At 44.0% G+C, this 23,491-nt stretch overlaps 1 protein-coding gene across 2 annotated transcripts in view; it reads right to left on the bottom strand.

Moving 5' to 3' along the window:
• The window catches only part of LOC132378596 (solute carrier family 22 member 23), a 101,999-nt gene extending 81,972 nt beyond the window's left edge, over positions 1–20,027 (bottom strand). The window contains exons 1-2 of one of the 2 annotated variants that reach the window (XM_059945657.1): positions 19,571–20,018; positions 781–884 (exon numbers count right to left, since the gene is read on the bottom strand). In XM_059945657.1, the coding sequence (XP_059801640.1) occupies positions 781–884; positions 19,571–19,873 (407 nt within the window). In that variant the 5' untranslated portion in view covers positions 19,874–20,018. Of the gene's footprint in view, positions 1–780; positions 885–19,570 lie in introns of both variants that reach the window. The other variant, XM_059945658.1, reaches the window with a different exon arrangement.
• Positions 20,028–23,491: the final 3,464 nt, after the last annotated feature.

A 23,491-nucleotide genomic window follows, 5' to 3' on the forward strand; every position in this document is an offset into this window, starting at 1 on the left:
GGCAATCTTTTAAATATTTAAACTCAAGCAGCAAAATTCCAATTTTTAAAACATTCACTAAAAAAAAACCCCTGCTAGATCAACCCATAGCTTCTTTCCCAAACAGTTACGCTTTTGGCCTCAATGTAAAACACCAAGATATTGTACTCACTCATGAACAGAGGCACACAGCAAAGAGTACTCAATAGCAAGATACCTTGCCCTACTTTTATTTGTGAAACTAGTTCTAAAACGGTTCCTTAAAGTTATCGTACAGAGGGGGCAGTGAAGTAGTGGGGATAAACTCCCACAGCCTATTAAATACTCCAAATGGTGGGTGTCTCAAATAGCCTCTGACAAACAAGTCCAGCTCCTAGCTTAGCTACCAAGCCTGGCAGAACCACTTCTACTGACAGAAGCGATAAAGGCTGGTCAGCCATAGTTGGCAGCTCATCTAGAAAGAAAACTCTGGTCTCAAACCTCAGCTGTCTTGTGTCTATACCCACTCATGGGGAAGGCTGTGTAGTAAAGCACAGAGGGAACAATCTGGAGCTGGAATCCCTAAAGCAGACCTATATTGAGTTTAATGTTGACTGGCAACTCCTGCGATGCTGCCATGGCCAAACTTTATAGGTCTCTGCCGTTCCTTTGGATTCATCAGCCGGGTAGAGAGGGGAAGCACACTGCATGGGAAACAGCTTGCTCTCCATATCATATTATGCTGGCTGTGTAGACAGCAAGGATGCAACATCTATGATCAATGGAGGGCCTACAGTTAACAAACAGAGGTATTACACTTACCAATCGGCTAAGTTTCCTGTTACCAAGTAACCAATAATCAATCCAACCAGCAACGAAAATTTGGCAATGTGGACTTTCCATGAGGAATTGCAAATCAGGTTCCACTGGAGAAGATGAACAAAAAACATTATTAATATCATTAGCAATATGGAAGCTCTTACAATACTACCAAGCGCTTTTCATCTGCCCTGAGGTTTGTTTGTTTTTTTAAAAAAATTTATTAGTTTTTCAAAACATTTAATTAAAAACCCCAAAACCCAATGAGGAACATTAAAACAGTGCAAAATTAAGCATACAATAACAATATACTACAAAGGAAGAGAATTTAACCAAAAAAAAGCACCTAAATTAAAGACAAGTAAGCTTAGTGTCCTCCCCAAGCCCCACAACACAAGAGAAAACAACAGCAACTCCAGACCAACCACAACACAATATAGAGAGTATAAGTCAGGACAGCCAAGCTCCCAGACTGTGAATACACTCAGCAACAGAGGATAATAATGCCTTCTACTAGAAAAAAAAGGAGCTGAAAGCAAGGGACCGAAAAGAAAACAAAAACCCTAGTCAAGAGGAAGGTTATGAAAGTACTCGATAAAAGGTCCCCAGACCTTATGGAACCAGATCCGAATTGAGAACTGAATAATGAATTTTTGAGGTCCAAACAGGCCATGATGTCGTTAAGCCATTGAGCATGAGTGGGCGGGGCAGCATCTCTCCATCTGAGGAGGATCAAGCGTCTAGCCAGGAGAGAGGCAAAGGATAATATTCGGCATTTGGTTGGACCCAGACATAAATCTGTCTCGCCCCAAAAACCGAACAGAGCAATTAAGGGGTTTGGTTCTAGGTGCTGATTCAGAATACACGATAACGTAGTGAAGACATCTTTCCAGAATTTCTCCAAGCTAGGACAGAACCAGTACATATGGATGAGAGAGGCCACGCCCCTCTTGCATTTATCACAGAGCGAACTAACGCTAGGGTAGAATCGAGATAGTTTAGATTTAGACAAATGGGCTCTATGAACAATCTTAAACTGTAAAAGGCAGTGGCGAGCACAAAGAGAGGTTGAGTTAACCGATTTGAGAACTGAATCCCAGCTCTCCTCAGATAAGGAGATATTTAAATCCTGCTCCCAGGCCATTTTGATTTTATCCATGGGGGCCCGTCGTAAGGCTGCTAGTTTATCTCGGATGATTGATATTAAGCCTTTACCTAGTGGATTCATGGAAAGAAATAGGTCCATAGCATTTTTCACAGGCATTTCAGGAAAGTTAGGAATTAAAGGAGCAATAAAGTGTCAGATTTGGAGATATCTGAAAAAATGAGCATTGGGCAGATTGAACTTAACAGAGAGCTGCTGAAAAGAAGCGAAGCGATTATCAATGAAAAGATCTTCAAAATGTCTAATGCCCTTCCTATACCAAACCTGGAATGCTGAATCGTATGTAGTAGGTAAAAAAAGGTGATTATGAGCAACAGGGCTGGAAACGGAAAACCCCTGGAAACCATAGCATTTCCTGATCTGAGCCCATATACGCAAAGTGTGTCTAACAAGAGGATTAGCTATTGATCTGGGCAGACTACTAGGGAGTGCAGAGCCAAGAAGTGCAGAGATAGATAATTCTTTAGTGGAGCTCAGCTCCATCACCACCCATTTAGGGCACTCGGGTTGGCCATGGAAGAAAGACCAAAAGGTAGCACAACGTATATTGGCTGCCCAATAATATAAACGAAAGTTAGGTAAAGCCATGCCACCCTCTTTTTTAGATTTTTGGAGATGGATTTTATTAATTCTAGAATGCTTATTCTGCCACAGATATGACAAAATAATAGAGTCTAAGGAATCAAAAAAAGATTTAGGAATAAAAATTGGGATAGATTGAAATAGGTATAAAAATTTGGGGAGAACATACATTTTAACAACATTAATACGACCTACCAAAGACATAGATAGAGGTGACCATTGTACCAGCCTCTGTTTTATAGCATATGAAAGATTGGCAAAGTTTTCACGAAAGAGATCTTTAAACTTCCTTGTGACTGTAATTCCAAGATAAGTAAATTGATTATGGACTACTTTAAAAGGGAGATCACAAAATATTAGTTCTTGTGCTTCTTTATTAATTGGGAGAAGTTCACTCTTATGTAAATTAAGTTTATAGCCAGAGATCTGGCTAAACTGGTCAAGAAGTGAAAACATTAGAGGTAAGGATATAGATGGATTTGAGAGAAAGAGTAATAAGTCATCAGCATAGAGAGAAACTTTATGCTCAACACCCCCTCTCCAAATCCCAGTCAATTCAGGGCAGTTTCGAAATGCTATCGCCAGAGGTTCCATAGCCAAAACAAAGAGAAAGGGACTTAAGGGGCATCCCTGGCGGGTGCCACGTTTGAGATTAAATACTTGGGATTTCTGAAAATTAGTTAAAACAGAAGCAGTAGGACACAGGTACAGCAATTGGATCCAAGAGATGAAACTCAAGGTCAAATTTTTCTAAGACTGCAAAAAGGTAGTTCCACTCTATACGTTCAAATACTTTCTCCGCATCGAGGGAAATAACACATTCAGGAATCCCAGTTGGAGGTGAGTATAAAATATTAAATAAATGCCGAATGTTAAAAAAAGGGAAACGGTTTTTAATAAAGCCTGTTTGGTCATCAGAGATAATGGAGGGAATGATGGTTTCTAGTCTATGAGCCAAAACTTTAGCTAAGATCTTTACATCAACATTGAGCAGGGAGATCGGCTTATACGAGGAACACTCTGTTGGGTCTTTGCCCTTTTTTAAAAGAAGAATAATAGATGCCTCACTGAAAGAGGGTGGCAATTTGCCGTAATTAAACGAGTCAAATAGCCCTGAGGTTTGTTGATGCACCTTACTTTTGATATTAACTTTTGCCTCAGGAGAACCTTTCCTCTATTCCCAATAAAGTGCTGGAAACACTCAGATAGTCAGGTGACATTTATAAAGCACTGATGTTTCAGGTGAATGACCCAAAAAACTTCTGAAGGGGCAATACTCACAAAATGTTGGAGGAACTTGGCAGGCAGACTACATCTATAGAAATGAATAAACAGTCAACATTTTGGACCAAGAACCTTCTTTAGGAATAGAAAGGAAGGGGGGAAAAGATGCCAGAATAAAAAGGTGGGGGAAGGGGAAGGAGGACTGTCCTCAAGGTGATAGTTAAGTGAGGTGAGAGGAAAAGTAAAGGGCTGGAGAAGAAGAAATCTGATAGGAAAGGAGAGTGGACCATGGGAGAAAGGGATGGAGGGGGACCAGGAAGAGGTGATAGGCAGGGGAGGAGAAGGGACAATGGGGCAGAATAAGGAATAGAAGGAGTGGAAAAAAATAAATTATCGGAAGGAGAAAATGATGCTAATGCCATTGAGTTGGAGGCTACCCAGTTGGAATATGAGGTATTGCTCTTTTTCACTCACAGTAAAAGAGGCGGGCATGGACCCACATGTCAGAATGTGAATTTAATTGGTTTGACCACTGGGAAACTCTGTGTTTGCTGGATGCTCAAAGAGGCCCCCAAATTTACATCGAGTCTCGCCAATGTAGATAAGGCTGTATTCAGGGCACCGGATACAATAGATTACCTCAAAGGATTTGCAGGTGAAGGGCTGGATTGTTTGGGGCCCTGAATGGAGGTAAGGGAGGAGGTAAATGGGCAGGTGCAGCATTTCTGTTGCTTGCAGGGATATTTGCCAGAAAGGAGATTAGTGACAAGGGGCGAATGTACTAGGGACTCATGAAGGGAGCGACCCCTGTGGGAAGTCAAAAGTAGGGGGTGTGGGGTGGTACCGACATGTTGGTGCAGATGGCGGAAGTTCCGGAGACTGATATGTTGGACATGGAGGCTCATGGGGTGATAGGTGAGGACACTATTATGACGGCAGGAAGACTGGGTAAGTGCGGATGTCTGGGAAATGGGGCAGATGTGGAGGAGGGCAGCATTGATGGTGGAGGAAGGAAAACCCTGTTCTTTGAAGAAGAACATGTCTGATATCCTGGAAGGGAAAGTTCACCCTGGGATGAGATGGAGATGAAGGAACTGAGAAAAGGAACTTTTTTTTTACAGGAGACAATATGGGGAGAGGTATAATCAAGATAACCATGGAAATCTGTACAATTATAAAAGATGCTTGTTGACAGTGTCTCCAGAGACAGAGAGATCAAGAATAGGGAAAGATGTGTTAGAAATGAACTAAATCACTTTAAGGGCAGGGTGGAATTTGGAGGCAAAGTTAACAAAATTGACAAGCTCAGCATGGGTGCATGAAGCAGCACCAATGCAATGGTCAATGAAGAGCAGGAAGAATTAGGGAGCGTTGCCAATGAAGGCTTGAAACATGGATTGTACGACGTAGCCATAGACAAGACAGGCATAGCTGGGGCTCGTGGCTAGTGCGGAAGGAAAAATTGTTGAGGGTGAAGATCAGTTCTGCCAGTAGGAGGAGGGGGAACTGGTTGGGTCTTTTGAGAAAGAAGCAGAGCATTTTAACGTTTTCTTAATGGGTATTGAAGTGTATAGGGATTGAGCATCCATTGTGAAAATGAGGCAGTCAGGGTCAGGGTATTAACAGTTTTCGAGGCTATCGAGAACATGTGAAGAGCCACAAATGTAAGCAGGAAAGGACTGAACCAGGGGGAATAGAATGGAGTTAGGGGATGGCACTAGTTCAGCGAGGCAGGAGCAGGCAGAGACAATAGGCAGGCAGATCCAGACAGTCAGGTTTGTGGATCAGAATCAGGTTTAATATCACCAGTGTATGTCATGAACTTTGTGGCAGCAGCACAATGCAGAATACTCAAATATTATGTTTTAATTTATATATTAAAAAATATATATAATAGTTAAATTAAATAAGTAGTGCAAAAAAGGAAAAAAGTATTGAGGAAGTGTTCATGGGTTAAATGTCCATTCAGAAATTGGATGGCAGACAGGAAGAAGCTGTTCCTGAATCCCCAAGTGTGCCTTCAGGCTTCTGTATCTCCTTCCTGATGGTAGCAATTAGAAGAGGGCATGACCTGGGTGGTGGGGTCCTTAAAGATGAATGCCACCTTCTGAGGCATCATTCCTTGAAGATGTCCTGGATACTATGGAGGCTAGTACCCATAATGGATCTGACTAGTTTTACAACTCTCTGCAGCTTACTTCAATCCTGTGCAGTAGCCTCTATCCCACACCCCACCCCACCAATACCAGATGGTGATGCAGACAATTAGAATGCTCTCCACAGGAGATCTGTAGAAATTTACAATTGTTTTTTGTGACATACCGAATCTCCTCAGACTCCTAATGAAATAAGCCTTCTTTGTAGCTGCTTCGATACGTTGAGTCCAGGTTTGATCCTCAGAGACACTGACATCCAGGAACTTGAAGTTGCTCAAACTTTCCACTTCTGACCCTTGTGTGAGGATTCCCATGTCTTACCCTTTCTGAAGTCACAATCAGCTCTTTGGTATTACTTAAGTGCAAGGTTGTTGCTGCAACACCTCTCAACTAGCTGGTATATCTCGCTCTTGTAGGGCCTTTCATCAACATTTGAGGTGCTGCCAACAATGGATGTATCAACAGCAAACTTCAGCATTTGAGCTGTGCCTAGCCACACAGTCGTGGGTGCAGAGAGAGTAGAGCAGTGGGCTGAACACACATCACTGAGGTGCACCAGCATAGTCAACGAGTGGAGATGTTATTTCCAATTGGCACAGATTGTGGTCTTCCGATTAGGAAGTTGAGGATCCAGATGCAGGGGGAGGTACAGAGGCCCAGGTTCTGAAGCTTTTCAATCACAACTATAAGAATGATGGTGTTAAATGCAGAGTTTTAGTCACCATTCTGATATAGGTATTTGTATTGTCCAGGTGATCCAAGGCCACATGGAGAGACAGTGAGATCACATCTGCTGTAGACCTACTGTGGTGATAGGCAAATTGAAGTGGGTCCAGTGTCCTAGAAGTTGATTCTAGCAATGTCCAACCACTCAAAGCAGGTTAAAGGAACTATGAGTGTGATGGCAGTGGATGGGAATTCTCCAGATTTAATAAGGTTAGCAATGGTATCTGAGACTATTTGGTAATGGGGCAATGTTTAAAATATTAATTTTGTTTCTACCTCAAGATACCAGCTGATCCACTGATTGCACATTGACCACCTGCAGCTTTTTAAGTCTACGAGCATCCTTCTCTTTGCCAATTTACTCAGCCATTCCTCTTCCATCCTCCACACACAAAACAAATTCTGACTGAGCAATGAAGCACTTCCCACTCCACCTAATGGCCCATTTTTCGAGCACACAAAGTACAGTGTGTCCTGTACTTTAACAAACGCCATTTCATGCGGCATCAATACTTGCAAAGCCTTGATTCAAATTACTTTTAGATCATCATTTCTGATAGTTAATGTGGCGAGGGAAAACCGTGCATATCCTTAAAAGAATAGATTGTGCTGGGACCAAACAGGTTGCATGATAAACAGCTAGGATTTGCTAAACCTCACTGTCAACATGGTCAATCAGATCTTGGTATGCTGGCAAGATGGAAGTCAGACTTCAATGATTCTTCACGTCACCACATGTATCAATGGCCATTGAGTAGACAGCAAGGACACCCATTTTACTGGTAACGTCCCAACTCTTCCTCAGCCACGTTGACAACTGCATTGGTGCTGCTTCAGGCACCCATGCTGAACTCATAGATTTCACCAACTTTGCCTCCACCTTCCACCCTGTCCTTAAATTCACTTGGTCCATTTCTGATGCCTTTCTCCTCTTCCTCAGGCTAAGTCCACACTAGACCAGATAAATCCGTAACCAAAGCTTTTTCTCTTCGTTTTGACCCTCCGTCCACACTGAAATGGCGTTTTCCTTTCCTGAAAATGGAGCATTTCTAAAACGCGCTCCAGAGTGCGTAAATCTGGGAACGCTGGTTGGGCGGTGTAATATGTACAGGGTAACCGAAGCTTTTTAAAAACACTGTCATGACAGATGGTGGCGGCAGCGTGGCATTTCATTCTTTACTCGAACACAACCTCCAACACCAGAACAACAACGGCGGACGGCCAAACAAAGAAGCCTGGCCTGCTTTTTCCAGCGGAGGCTTTCTTTGTATTCCCCGAAGACATTGTTGAAAACTTTCTTTCGCTGTGGTTGCAGGTACTCTGGTTTTTGACCAATGGAAACAGCACCACACCGCTGCGGAAATGGAAATAGTATACCGTTTCCTCTTTGCTTGCTTTCTGTAGATGTGTACTGCACGTGCCCAGTAGGAGGAGATTTGCCCAAATACCCATTTTAACGTGGACGGAGGTAATTTCAAAAACGCCTGGTGTGTGGACGTCTATCGTTTTTACACGAAACCGGCATTTCCAAAATTATCCGGTCTAGTATGGATGTAGCCTCTATCTCCCTGCCCCCATCTCTGAAGACAAACTGTCTACTGGTATCTTACAAGCTTACTGAATCTCACAGCTATTTACACTTCCTCCCGTGCTGTTACCTGTAATAATACCATTCCCTTTTCTCAGTTCCTCCATTTCCACTGCATCTGTTCCCAAGAAAAGGCTTTCCTTTCTAGAACAGAGATATCCTCTTTCTTCAAAGAACAGGGCTTCTCTTCCCCCACCAGCGATACTGTCCTCGCCTGCATCTGCTCCATTTCTCAGACACGTTGGAATGGGAATTGGAATTAAAATGAGTGGCCATTCGGAAATGCTGCTTGTTGTGGACAGGGCGAAGGGACTCGACAAAGCAGTTCCCCAATCCACGTCAGGTCTGACCAACGTAGAGGAAGCTGCATCGGGAGCACCAACTACAGCAGCTAACCCCAACTGGTTTGCAAGTGAAGCGTTGCATCACCTGGAAGGTTTGTTTGGGCCCTGAAGGGAAGTGAGGGAGGAGGTGAACGAGGTAGTACTTCACTTGAAGGGATAAGTGGAGGGAGATTAGGCAGAAAGGACAAATAGATAAGGGGATCACAGAGAGTGGAGAGTATTCTAAATGTAACTGGTGTTCCTGCTGCAACCTCCTGTATGTCAGTGAGACCCAATGTGGATCGGGGCACTACATTGCCAAGCACCTCTGCTCCATCTCAACAAGCAAGACTTCCCGGTGGACAAACTTTAATTACAATCCCCATTCCCATATTTTGGTTCATAGCCTCCTGATAACATGATCATAGATTTCTCTGACTTCCAGTAATTTTCCCCCTCATTCTATCACCTACTCCTGGTGCACCTCCTCCATCCCTTTCTCCTTTCCTATCAGATTCCTTCTTCTCCAGCCCTTTATCTTTTCCACCTGTGATGATCTCCCAGCTTCTCACTTCATTCCTCCCCAACCTGGTTTCACCTATCACCTTCTAGTTGGTACTCCTTCCCCTCACTCCACCTTAATCTGGCTTCCTCCTTTCCAGCCCTGAGGGGTCTCAGGGCAAAATGTCAATTGTTTATTCATCTCTATGGATGCTGCCTGACCTGCTGAGTTCCTCCAGCATTTTGTGTGTTCCAGAGCATTTCCAGAGTAATCAACCACAACGATAATCTTCACCACACAAATCAGAAACATTCAGTTGTGTTTGAAGTAAATACTCTTTCCCTAATAGTCCTAAATCTGTTTACTGAGACCTCTCATTAAGCCAAGAAAAACACAAGGAAAGTGTGCTCCAATCAGCACGATACTTCAGTGTTTCACAATATTCAAGTGTAATGTTTTGATGCATACACGTTCATTGCTGTCACAGTAACTATCAAGTGCACATTAAATCAGAGATTGTCCCCAGCTAACAAAACATTTTCAACACAAGTGATTCTGCAAATGCTGGAAATCCACAGGAACACACACAAAACCCTAGAGGAACTCAGCAGGTCAAGCAGCAATCTATGGGGAGGAATAAAGGGGAATAAGAACAACATCATTAAACTATTTGTAAGCTGGATCATTAGGAAGACTGAGTTCCACATTTCTGCAACCATAACCCACACTCAGAAGGTGCTGAAGCCCTTTAGCCTGGTCAGAGGACAAGTGACATACATCTCCCACAGATGTTCTAATGCAGGAGTACTCTTATGTATGTGTAGTGCTCCGAATGACAGATGTACGCTCACTTAATATGCATCCCCAAAGCTCCATGTCATTGTACCACACCACTGAAATAATGGAAGTCACAATCCTGGATGCAACATGATGTTAGATATGCTGGCATCTGCACTTCTGGATTCAACAGTTGAACACTACTGAAGCTCAACTGAAGAAACATTTTATTTGGCTAAAATCAAAACAAATGCTTGGAGAGGTTTACAGCTGCTCCACACTGAAGGGCGTCTCATGCAAAAACTTTCTTTTACGTGGACAGCTCACCATGAGAGCCACAGATCTCAGTGCTGTCAAGAGAAGCATCAGGCTTGGGCAGGAATTGCAAAAAGCACCTCCCTCTTGTGCCCGCAAACACCATGGTGGGACTGCATTGGAGACAAGAGACTGACATGCTGGAATCTGGAAGAACATTTAATCTGCTGGAGGAACTCAGCATTGTTTTGGGTGGGGAAGGGATTGGTGACGTTTTGGGCCAGGACCCTGCATTAGAATTGAATGGAGAGGAAAAGTGGCCAAGATAAGACAGGAATATAATTGCTGAGACAGGAATCCGAAGGAATTGGTGGACTGAGACATGAAAGACAATAAACACAAGAAAATTTGCCAATGCTGGAAATCTAAAGCAACACAAAATGCTGGCGGAACTCTGCAGGCCAAGCAGCGTCTATGGAAAAGAATAAAAAGTCAACATCTCGGCCCAAAATGGCAGATGTTACTCTTTTCCATAGATGTTCCCTAGCCTGCAGAGATCCTCCAGCAGTTTTGTTTCAAAGATAATAAGTTGCACCATTGGCTTGGAGTTGGGAGTCAGGAACAGGTGAATGGAGCCAGATGGAGAAGGAAAAAATGGGGCAGATGGAGCAAGGTAGGGTGGGGGGGAAATTGTGCAGGTTCGAGACAGCTGCTGGAAGAGGAAGGTAGGTGAAGGGGAGAAAAGTCTGGAAGGAAAATATGCAAAAAGCTAGGAGCTATGTGAGATAGGTGGAAGAGGTAAAGGGCAGATGGAGGAATCAGATAGGAAAGAGAATAGGTTGAGTGAACTTGACCTTTATTCATTGGAGTGGAGGATGAGAGGTGACCTGATAGAGGTGTAGAAGATGATGAGAGGCATTGATCATGTGGATAACTAGAGGCTTTTTCCAAGAGCTGAAATGGCTGACACGAGGGATATAGTTTTAAGGTGCTTGGAAGTGGGTACAAGGATGATGCCAGAGGTAGTTTTTTTTTAAATGGACCTTGCAGGAGTGTTAAACTGGAGCAGGGCAAATTATGAACATTAGGCAGGAACTAGGAGAGTTAATGGGGAAAGGCTGATTTTGACCAAGTCCACACCTGACATGTGGAAGGCATTTAAAGACCAATTGCACAGAGCACATGACAGGAATATTCCAGAAGGACAAGGATAGCAAGGCAAGAGAATCTTGGCTCTCCATAGAGGTAATGAATTTAGTCAAGAAGAAAAAGGAAAAGTACACAAAGCTTAGGAAGCTAGAATCAAACAAAGCCACTGAAAATTATAAAATGGCTAGAGAAGAACTCAATTACGAAAGGCAGGAGGGGCCATGAAAAGACCTTGGCAAGTAGGATTAAAGTGAATCCCAAGGTATTCTATACGTACATGAAAAGCAGGAGGATAACTAGGAAGAGGGTAGGACTGCTCAAGAATAAAGGGAAGAATATTTGTTTGCATACAGAAATGTGGATGAGGTCCTTAATGAGCACTTTGAGGTAAAGGCAGAAGTAGAGTTCAGTCTCTTAAAGAATATTAGCATGGATAAATCCTCAGGGCCTGATGGGATTTACCCCAGGTAATTGAAAGTGGCAAGAGATGAGATTGTTGGGGCCTTGACCAATGTCTTAGTGTCCTCTCTAGCCACGAGTGAGGTCCCAGAAGACTGGTGAGTAGCTAAATGTTCCATTATTCAAGAAGGGAACCAGGAATAATGTTGGAAACTATAGACCAGTGAATCTCATGTAGGTGGTAGGAAAGTTACTGGAGAGAACAAAATCTAGGAGATTTGGAAAGCTATGACTTAATTATGGAGAGCCAGCATGACTGCGTGGGGCAAGTCGTGTCTTACTAACTTAGATTGAGTTTTTTGACAAGACAACAAGGGTGATTGATAAAGGTAAGCTGTGGATTTTAGTAAGGCATTTGACAAAGTCTCTCGTGGGGTCTGTGTCAAATTAACTGTTTGGATGTAGAACTGGTTTGCGCATAGGATAGTGGGTAAGACACAAGACAGGACAGTAGTTGAAGGGACTTATTCGAGTTGGAGGTCTGTAATTAGTGGCGTCTGTAGGGATCTGTACTGAGATCTCTTGTTTGTAATGCATATAAGTGACCTAGAATGAAATGCAGATGGGTGCGTTTGCAAGTTTGCGGATGATGCAAAGATCAGTAGTGCTGTAGGTAGCACAGAAAACTGGGCAAGAATATGAATGGATATCGATCAGTTGTAGATATGGGCAGAGAAATGGCAGGTGCAGTTTAACCTGACCAAATGTGAACTGTTACATCTTGGCAGGTCAAATGCAAAGAGGCAGTATGCTGTTAAGGGCAAATGTTTGCTGAGCAGCGGGATCTTGGGATCCAAGTTCACAGCTCCCTGAAAGTGGCTACACAAGTTGATAGGGTGGTTATGAAGGCTTATGGCATGTTTGGCTTTTAGTCAAGTCACTGAGTTCTAAAGTCAGAAAGTTATGTTGCAGCTTTATAAAAATCCAGTTAGACCGCATCTGGAGTATTGCATACGGTTCTAGTCACCCATTTATAGGAAGGCTGTTGAGGTTTTGGAGAGGGTGCAGAAGTTTAACAGGATGTTGTCTACATTAGAGAGCATGCATGTGTTATAACTAGAGTTTGGTCAAATTTAAATTGTTTTCTCTGCAGCTGAGTCTGAGGGGAGATCTACTTTAATGGAGGTTTGCAAGATGATCAGAGGCACAGACAGAGTAGACAGAATAACTTTTTCCCAGGACTGAAATGGCTAATACCTGAGGGCATCCACTTAAAGTGAGGGAAACACGAGGAAATCTGCAGATACTGGAAATTCAAACAACACACACAAAATGCTGGTGGAACACAGCAGGCCAGGCAGCATCTATAAGTCGACGTTTCAGGCCGAGGCCCTTTGTCAGGACCGATTAGTTTAGTTAGCAATTTGATTGCTAATTGGCTTGCTACAATATTGTGGGTCAGAAGGCCTGTTCCTATGCTACTCTGTTCTGTTCTAACAGAATGTCATTCTTAGATGATAAATATCAACTCCCAGAACAATTTTCACTGAAAGCTGTGGAGACAGAGAGACAGAACTGATGACAAGGTCGCACTCTGCACTGGCAGTTTGGAGAGGTAAGCAAAGCCTCAGTGGAAGAATCATTGTGATACTGATTTCCTACTGAAAGGTCAAGAAATATCAGCTAAAGCATTGTCCTCTAAATTCAAGTAAAGCATTCAAGTGTATCTTGCATTGCCATGCAATTTAAAGAAAGGAATTAACTGAGCAGAGCAATTTCCAGTTACAGTATAAAGCAGTCAAAGTTCAAAGCAAATTTATGACACCATATACAACACTGAGATTCATTTTCTTGTGGGCATACTCAATAAATAAATAATAAATCCAATGGTCATAATAGAATCAATGAAAGGCCATGCTAACAGGGTGGACAACCAGCGTGCAAAAGACGGCAAGCTGCAAATACGAAAGGAAAGAAAAAGAAAAAATAACAATGAACAATACATATCAAGAAAATGAGTTCAGGATGTCTTCCTTTTTTTTAAAAAGGGGCTTCTCTTCCTCCATCACCAACTCTGCCCTCAAACTCATCTCTACCCTTTTCACGCACATCTGCCCTCACCCCATCTGCCCGCCACCCCACTCGGGATAGGGTTCCCCTCGTCCTCACTATCACCCCACCAGCCTCCGAGTCCAACATATAATTCTCCGTAACTTCCGCCACCTCCAACGGGATCCCACTACTGAGCACATCTTTCCCTCCCCCACCCTCCCCTTTCTGCTTTCCGCAGGGATCACGCCCTACGCAACTCCTTTGTCCATTCGTCCCCCCACCCCTTCCCACCGATCTCCCTCCTGGCAGAACAAGTAATCCTTGTAAGCAGAACAAGTGCTACGCCTGCCCTGATACTTCCTCCCTCACCACCATTCAGGGCCCCAGACGGTCCTTCCAGGTGAGGCGACACTTCACCTGTGAGTCAGCTGTGTGATATACTGGGTCCGCTGCTCCCGGTGTGGCCTTCTATATATTGGTGAGACCTGACGCAGACTGGGAGACCGTTTTGCTGAACACCTATGCTCTGTCCACAAGAGAAAGCAGGATCTCCCACACCCTTTAATTCCACATCCCATTCCCATTGCGATGTCAATCCATGGCCTCCTCTACTGTCGAGATGAAGCCACACTCAGGTTGGAGGAACAAACACCTTATATTTCATTTGGGTAGCCTACAACCTGATGGCATGAACATTGATTTCTCTGACTTCCATTAATGCCTCTCCTCCCCTTTTTACGCCATCCATAATTTTTAATTTATTTTTTTCTCTCTCTCTCTTTCCCTCTCACAATAACTCCTTGCCTGTTCTCCATCTTCCTCTGGTGCTCCCCTCCCCCTTTCTTTCTTCCAAGGCCTTCCTTCCTAAGACACTCCCTCTTCTCCAGCTCTGTATCCCTTTTGCCAATCAACTTCCCAGCTCTTAGCTTCATCCCTCCCCCTCCTGTCTTCTCTTATCATTTCGGGTCTCCCCCTCCCCCTCTCAAATCTCTTACTATCTCTTTTTTCCGTTAGTCCTGACGAAGGGTCTTGGCCCAAAACGTCGACTGTACTTCTCCCTATAGATGCTGCCTGGCCTGCTGCGTTCCACCAGCATTGTGTGCGTGTTGCTTGAAGAGTCCTTGTAAGCCTCAATATAGCAAGGCATTTTACAGGTATTATCAAATAACCTCTTTCACCAAGGTGAAACAAGGACACGTGGTTTAAAGGGCAAGGATACACAAGCCAAAAAAATCTAAACAAAAAGTTTGTTTTTTTAAGTGCATCTAAAAAGGAAGAACCAACCTGAATGAAAAAGGGAACTAGGGAGAAAATCCCAGTTCTTAGGAAATTAGTTTTTATTTGAAGGCATGGCTATTAATGATTGAACTAAAATCAAGGATTAAGACTCCAGAAACAGAACACAGATCTCGGGGAGTTCTAGAGATTGAGATAATTGGAGAGACACACACAAAAGTAAGATGTTAAAAGGACAAAACAATTTAACCAATGGGAAAATCTCTATTCAGCATCCAATCAAATCAATGATGCTTAACAGACAAAACATTAAATTATTAATATACTGCACATACAAGTGATTCGGCAAATGCTGGAGGCAGTCAGCAGGTCAGGCATCATCTCTAGGAATGAATTAAACAATTGACGATTTGGGCTGAGACCCTTCTTCAGGACTGGAAAGGAAGGATCAAGACACCAGAATAATAAAGGGGAGGGGAGGGAAGGAGGAGGATTAGCTAGGAGACAGGTGGTCAGGTGGATGGGGAAGGTGAAGGGATGGAGAAGGAATCGGATAGGAGAGGAAAGTGGACCATGGGGGAAAGGGAAGAAGAGGCAACAGGGAGAGGTGATAGGCAGGTGAGGAGAAGAGGTAAGAGACCTGAGTCGGGAATAGAAGAGGGGAGAGAAGAAGAGGAATAAATCACTGTAAGGAGAAATCAATGTTCATGATATCAGGTTGGAGGCTACCTAGACAGAATTACTAATGTAGTCAATACGACCTATATAGACAAATCTCCCCAAAATTAGAAAATTATATCACTGAGCAAACTACAACATGACAGGCATATCTCACTATAGGTCTAGAAAAAGATTTATCCCAGAGTACAAACTTGTTTTTTGAAACAGATACTGACAGCTTTGCAGCTTGTATTTATTTTCTGCCGAGGTAAAGCTTTAGTTCCAACAGATGAGGTTCTTATAATTGAACAGGTTCTTTGATTTCATGGAATCAATTCCCAGGATGAAGCCAATTGATCAATGATTTTTTCTTTGAAAGGATGCTCAGTTAATTCTTAGCCTAGCTCTGGCTCCTTCACCATGATTTCCCTCTGCAAGTCTCTTGTCATCTGCCTACACTGTCTCATCAAAGTCCAACACATTCTGTAGATCAATTAACCTCACACCAGAATCACTAACATTCTATAGAAGACACGTACATTTCACTTATTTCCCCATGGCAAAGAATGAGGTTCTTCAGCCCATCTAATCCTTTCCCAAGTCTCACAGCAAACCCAGTCCTGCAACCTATCGTCTCAGAAGTAAACCACCCCCCCCCCCACTTTCTCTTTCCTCACCTACACGAGAGAATTCATTGCAGGTAATCAACCTGGGAACCTGCACAGCTTTGAGATGTGAGAGACAAACTGACAGTCACAGGATAAATATGGAAACTCCACACAGACAGCACCAGATGACCAGGTTGAGCCTGGGTCTCTAGCTGTGCAGCAGCTCGATCAACAGCATCAGTGTAAACCACAATATTTGCACATACTGCCTGCTCTGCTTCCTGCATACCACAGTGATTAGCTACAGAAAAAAGTAAAGCACTTTGAGATTGGGAAAGGCACGAAAGAACAAGCCTCCACTCCCTAGACTGTTTATACTTCCCTTTGACTATGTTGGCTGTTTTATCAAGGCAAAGGTCCCACCCAACTCAGACATCCTCTCGTCTACTCCCTCCCATTGAGCAGAAGATACAAAAGGTATAAAGCGCATACCACCAGACTCAAGGACAATGTCTATCCCACTGTTATAAGACTATTGAACAGATCCCTTGTACAATAAGATGGGCTCTTGATCTCACAGCTACCATGCACTTCACTCTCCAACTGTACTCTGCATTCTGTTATTGCTTTTCCCTTTTACTACCTCAATAAACCAATGTGATGAAATAATCTCTTAATGCCACTCTGAACAAAACTTTTCACTGTACCTCAGTATATGTGACATTAATAAACCAATTTACTGAAAATTGGCTTAAAAAGCAGTGGCATTTAAAGGCTAAAATGGCCTTTACGCTTTCCCAAGAATGAGGAGAAAGATGAAATCGCAATCAGAGTGTGTTTTAAAAAACGAACAAAAGGCAGTGAAGAATGCAGGTAAGAGCAGGCAACTCCCTCGTAATTGTACTGGGAACAGTTTGACTATCGCAAATGGTTTCTGCAAAGCTGCAGTTTATTCTGAATGGAAGTGAGAAACTGGGTTGTACTATAATCAAGATTCAAAGGATGGAGAGCCTACTCTTCCTCTGTAATCTTCATTAACATATCAGACAAAAACTCCATAACAACAGGCTATTCTCACAAAGGGAGCCTTCACAGATTAGCAGGCATTATTCACATTTAACAGAGCCACTGCCTGCAGTATCAGTGACCCAGGACCAAGCCTTATCTTTCTGTGCCATTTATTTGGAATTTTCATGTGTGGGTTTCCTCAGGGTGCTTCAGTTTCCTCCCATATCACAAGGACATGCAGGTCAGTAGGTTAATTGGCTGCTGCAAGTTTTCCCCACCTCAGTGTGCAGGTGAATAGTTGGATAGGTGAGGGGTAGGTTAAAGGACTGCGGGAAGAATATTTAAGGGAAGATTAGTGGGGGGAGGGGGGCTGGGATCATCTCAGAGCCAACACTGACCTGAGGGGCTGAATGGGTTCCTTTCCTGTATCAAAATGTGGAAACAACAACGTGGCCAATTTTTGTGTTTTCTTCAGCTGAGAAGGGGTAAGTAAGAAGCTGGACTCTGCCGTCCATTTATTTTTTTAACCATTACAGTGGAAAACAGATTCCCTGTTCACCGTGGGATTGCTGCTAACCCTGCACAAGTTGGCTGCCACTGTCCCTTCATTACAACAGACTGAACTTCAAGAACTTCACTGACTGCAAAGTCCTCCAGGCTGTCTGTCCACCAGACTGCGAACAGCACTAATGAATAGAAATCACAGGCATTCAAGACTCTAAACTTGGAAAAAAACAACCACTTGCAGACATTTCAAACATGTTTTGTGAACAGGTTTTAAATTACATATTATTGGCCTATGAGAATTTTGTATAAAAAATGTCCCAGCCTGCACTCTGCAAAACTCAATACATTATATCAGTTCAAGCAGAATTAATATAGCAACTGTATTTCATACAATTCTCTCCCAGCCTCAACACACCGCCCAGGAGCTCATGCTTGCCGATAAATATTAAAGGCAAATTGTGTTTGGAGGCCCAGCTACAAGAAACACCTTTTCCAGTTCCCACAGTTCAGAGAAATGATTTACATGAGAAAGGTAAAAACCTAATGAAACCTCTCCTCCTGCTCAACATCTCAGCTTTGCTCTGTTGCACCAGTCTCGAGTGTCGGCTCACTGACCCACCATTATCCTGCTGGAGACCTTTAAAAACACCAGTTACCTTCAGCCTGTCCAATAAGTAACTAACTTCCACACTGAAGCCTTTGCTAAGAGTTTGACTCACAAAATTGGGAGCCTCTAAAGCGGCAAGGTCAACAAGGAATCTTGCTCGAGACCTTACAGACATGTGCTTAATCTCCCTCCATGTGACCCCTTGTCCATTCCCACTGATCTGTCTCCTGCCATTTATCACCAGTGAGGTTTCACAGTCACCTACAGTGTGATGCAACCTCCTCCACACAAGTGAGACCCACAGAGACACCACTTCATTAACCACCTTCACTCCAATCTCCCCATGGCCACCCATTTCAATTCAACTTCCCATTCTGATGTCTGTTCATGGTGAGACCACACTCGGGTTGGAGGAGCAACACCACCACATATTCTGTCTGGGTGGCCTCTAACTTGATGGCATGAACAGCGGCTGATCTAACTTGAGGGAATTTCTATGTCCTTCTCCTTTTCTGCTCCCCTTTCTAGGAACCTCTCATCCTTTCTTTTCTTCTCACCCGCCCAAAGCACACAGTGAAACATGTTGTTTGCATTAACAATAATTACATTCCAACAACGTTCTGAGGGCAGCCCGCAAGTGTCACCACAACCAACATAAAATGCCACAATGTTCAGCCCTACACCACACAGCCAACTTACAACAAAACAGACAATAGCAAAGCAAACCTTTCCCTAGCCCTCAGCTCCCATCCTCGGGACCCACAGACCGCAGTCCTTGACGCCTGGTGCTCATCCTCAGTGTCCACTGACCTGTCTTCAGGGATCACTGGAGTCTAACAACCTGACTTGCCGAGTTTCTCCAGCATTTTCTTTGTGTTGCTTAAGACTTCCCGTATCTACAAGATACCCTTGTGTTGATGTATCCTTCCCTCAATGGCTACACAGGGAACATTTTGATTTCAAACCTCAGTTCACAGCATCCGTCACGGTGTCCTTTCAAGCTTCTACATCATGGTCCGGGGGTCAACCAGAAATTGTAATAAACCCAGAAAGCCGAAACAAATATAGAACTCTGGAAGTAGTGTGCAAACAGAAACTCCATTCACTCGCATCCACCTGCCGGCGACACTTCCCTCCCTGTTCAATTCCTGCCCCTCCAGCTTCCTACAGACTCTCCGTCCACTCACCCTCCCTTCCCCCCCCCCATACATTGCCACTTTCTCCCGTTCACTCCCAGTGCCCCCACCCCACCCACATCCCCTCTCCTACCTGAGTCACGATGTTCTGGAACAGCCCAGTGTCCAGCCGGTACTCCCACTGTGTGCACCGGCACTCGCTGGCGTTCAAGGGCGGCCGCAGCGCGCCGAGCCCCCGGCTGCTGTTGGCGCACGCTACGCGAGGCTCGGAGGTGAGGAGGGAGTCGGAGCTGCGGCTGAGTCCGAGCAGGATGGCAGGAAGGCAACTGAGCAGCAACAGCAGGCGCTGGGTGCTGCCGGTCGGCCAAGGCGCCGCCGCCGACAGCCGACGGGCTGGGACCGGGGAGCCCGTGCCGGCGTTCCGCTCTCCTGACATGCGGTCGGAGCCGGCGGCAGCACGGGGTGATGGTCGGAGGTTGGGAGGAGAGGGCGCGGAGTTAATCCATCGGGAGCCCGGACACGAGAAAGCCGACAAAACTCGACACCCTTGGGTGCAACCGCCCAGCAACTCCTGGCTGTAGACTCCTCCCAGTCCCGTCCCTATCTCCGCCCTCTCCCGCCTACCAACGGGTTTGGGACTCGAGCTCTGACCCGACACCTGGTTACTAAAACCTTTTGACTGATACCTAGCGAAATACTTGCTGAATACGGAAATCGAGTGCTGATTCCTGCTGGTTGAAACCCGGTGTCGAAGCTTGGTTAATGAAAACAGGTCTTGATAACCCAATGACCATTACCCGGTGACTAAAACCAGCTGGTGATTAACGCCTAGTGATGACCGATACCTAGTGACCAAAGCCGACGCCGCAGTCTTTAGCTTTCTAGGCCTTGGCAATGGGGGTGCTCAGAAACAAAGGTGATGGATCTGTTTCTGACTGGAAGGTTCTAACCAGTGAGGCTGCGCGGGACGCCCGTTTTGATTTTGTGGTATCTATCAATGATTTAGATGTAAATGCGGGGGAAGCGCAGAATAACGAAGTTTTCTGGTGATCCAAGAATTTGTTTGTAATGTAAAGGGAAACTTAAGTCTGCAGGGAGATAATGGATGGTCTGACCAGTTACTCAGCAAAGTATTACCCAACTATTAATAGCCCTTATTAACCAAGGTATAAAATAGAAGTGGTAATGCTATAACTATGTGCAGGGCTTCGCAGTAACGTCGCAGTTTGCTCAATGCGATTACTGCTCAGGGTTCGATTCTGATGCCATCTGTATGTCCTTCCCCTGAACGCGTGCTCGTTTTCCTCCCACGGTCCATAGACGTACTGGCTGGTAGGTTAATTGGTTGTTGTAAATTGTCCCATGGTTAGGTCAAAGTTAATTAGGAGGGTTACTGGGAGGTGCAGCCCATTGGACTGGAAGGGCCAATTCACTACTATGATTTAACCCTCAACGAATCACAGGAAACTCGCAGTGACCCATTACCCCACCGACCAGTATGTCTTCGGACTGTGGGAGGAAACTGGAGCACCCGGAGGAAATCCAAGTGGTCACGAGGAGAATATGCAAAATCCTTACAGACAGCGACAGGATGCCGAAAATGAGGTTGCTGCCAATAGCTGGAGAGCTGTAATTATGATGATAAATCAGGTTCCTGTTCTCCAGGCTGGGTGGTAGAAGGGAAGAATTTATGAAGTTTTGAAAAGTCTTAGTGTAAAGTAACATTGTGTCAAAAACCAAAGGGAAATCAGTAAAACTCACAGAAAATGAGGTCATCTGCCCCATCATCTTTGTGCTAAAGGAGCACTGGGTGTTTGATAATATTATTCTCATTTAAATCTCCCCTGAAGTCTCCCACCTATATCGTCAAGTGTCTTCTCTGCAGCCTCTTGCGTGCTCTGCATAAAATTAAGATTCCACATTTTAATAGTTTCATTTCTGCCTTTGTATTGTATATTCTAGGTATCTGATGTATGAGTGTCAGGGACTAGCATTGTGTCATTAACTACTGCATCTGAGATTAAACAATTACCTGACAGTCGTGGATCAGGGAGCACAGCACAATCTCAGAGCTGTGATATCTAATTCTTCATGTAGATTTGAGCTGTTGCCATGGTGTCAGATAGATGATAATCCAATTCATCCCAGGCTCTGACTCACTAATACTATATGACTGGTTTATGCTGATACAAGAGCATTTTGGCACTACAGGAATTCACCACAGCCCATTTCAGTCACAGTCACAAAAATATCTTTTTCTCATATTTATTGCTCTGTGATTTTCTTATGACTGGGAAGGAGGCCATTCAGCCCATTTCTGTGCCAGCTTTCAGAGTGATTCTATCAGTCTAATTTCCACAGTAACTTACTTTCTTTCTCTCTCTCATGTCTATCAACTCATCACCTACACCAGGGGACAGTTACAGTGTTCAATGACCTGCATGTCTTCAGGGCATGGGAGAAAACCTGAGTTACCAGACAGTTAAAAGTCACATTTTTAAACTAACAGTGAATTGATTGAGCAGGTTAACTGGTAAAAACAAGACAGTGAATTTTAACACATTATAAGTATATCAGGTTTCTTGAGTCCTTCATCCCAAAACAAAACATGTTCAGAGTGGCACAGGTACAGTGAAGAACACCTGCTTGTAGCAGCATCACAGGCACGTGTCACTTTGACCATGACTTCTTGTGAGCTTAGTCAATTTGTGCCGGTGATCCTACGGCTACGGGGTCTGAATGGAAAATGGGGCAATCTTCCAAAAGAATGCATCTGCAAGGAAGGGAAAATCCTTCATTGCCACAATGAGCATAAGGCATTGGTAGGGTGTTGGTCCCAACTCTATTCAGCCATCTTGACCTCAATATTCCCTGATTTCCAAGAATCTCTCAGTCTCTGTCTTGAAGAGAACAACCAACCAGGGACCACTGGTACAGGGAACTCTGTTAATGAGACAAGCAGACACAAGAGTGGTCTCCAACCTTCACCCACCTTTCCTTTCATACTGTTTCATCTGCCTTGCATTTTTTCCTCTTTCTCTGCCTCCATCCCTCTGCCACTGTGTCCCAACTCAACCACTCTCTCCTCCTCCCTGTATAAATCTGCCTTTCATCAGTCCACCAATCACCTCAGGCTCCTATCTCACTACTCTCCTGCTCCTCTTTATCCTGGCCGCCTTCTGTTTCCACTCTCAGTCAGAAGTCTAAAACACTGGGAATTCTTTTCCCTCCACAGATGCTGCTTGACCCGCTGAGTACTTACAGCAGATTATTTGTAGCTGATAATGAGACAAGATCCTTGGCCTTGAAACCAGAATGGCCATTGGAGATTGTCACACTGTTGCAGGGAGAGTTAGTGCTGTCCTTTACAAGCAGCACAGCCATTGGATGGTGAACGCTGAAAGCCCTTCCTCTCAGTCTAGTTTAGAGGCGTGTGACCCTGGCTCCATTGTGAACAGTTAACCAGTAAAGTCTTTGCCAAAACAGCTTGCAGAAGGGTCTTCCTTGCAGAATAAATAAGCATAATTTTCTTTCAGAGGTTTATAGTCACCACTTTGTAACTCCCCTGAAGCACTTTCTTGGCAATAGAGAGGTTTTTTGAAGTAAACAACAAATACAAATATTTGTGCCTTGTTTTCTGCAGATTGATATCATAAAGGAAATTCTGTAAGTCATTGCTCAATTATTAAGTCATCAGTTTTTGTTGACAGCTCTTGAAGTGTTCATGTTTTCAGCAATTACCACTTAAAACCATTGCCAACTCAACAGTGTATAGCAGTGGTTCACAACAGCCCCCAGATTTCATAGGAGCTACAAACAAAAGCCAAGAAACTGGGGGCCACAGGAGTATCTGTCTGGGCCATGATAAGTTTACTGTTTTAATGAAATATTACTAAACTATATCAATAAAAAAGAAATACGTAATTTAATTGGAACCCTGATTGAAATGAAAGGGAAAATATACTGGATGATGCAAATGAGGCAACAAAGCAGGTTGTATGTGTGTGTGTGTGGGTGGGTGGGCAGTTGCCAGTTGTTCTCTCTGCTCCCACAC

The sequence above is a fragment of the Hypanus sabinus genome, chromosome 20, assembly GCF_030144855.1.
Source record: "Hypanus sabinus isolate sHypSab1 chromosome 20, sHypSab1.hap1, whole genome shotgun sequence".
Classification (NCBI taxonomy): domain Eukaryota; kingdom Metazoa; phylum Chordata; class Chondrichthyes; order Myliobatiformes; family Dasyatidae; genus Hypanus; species Hypanus sabinus.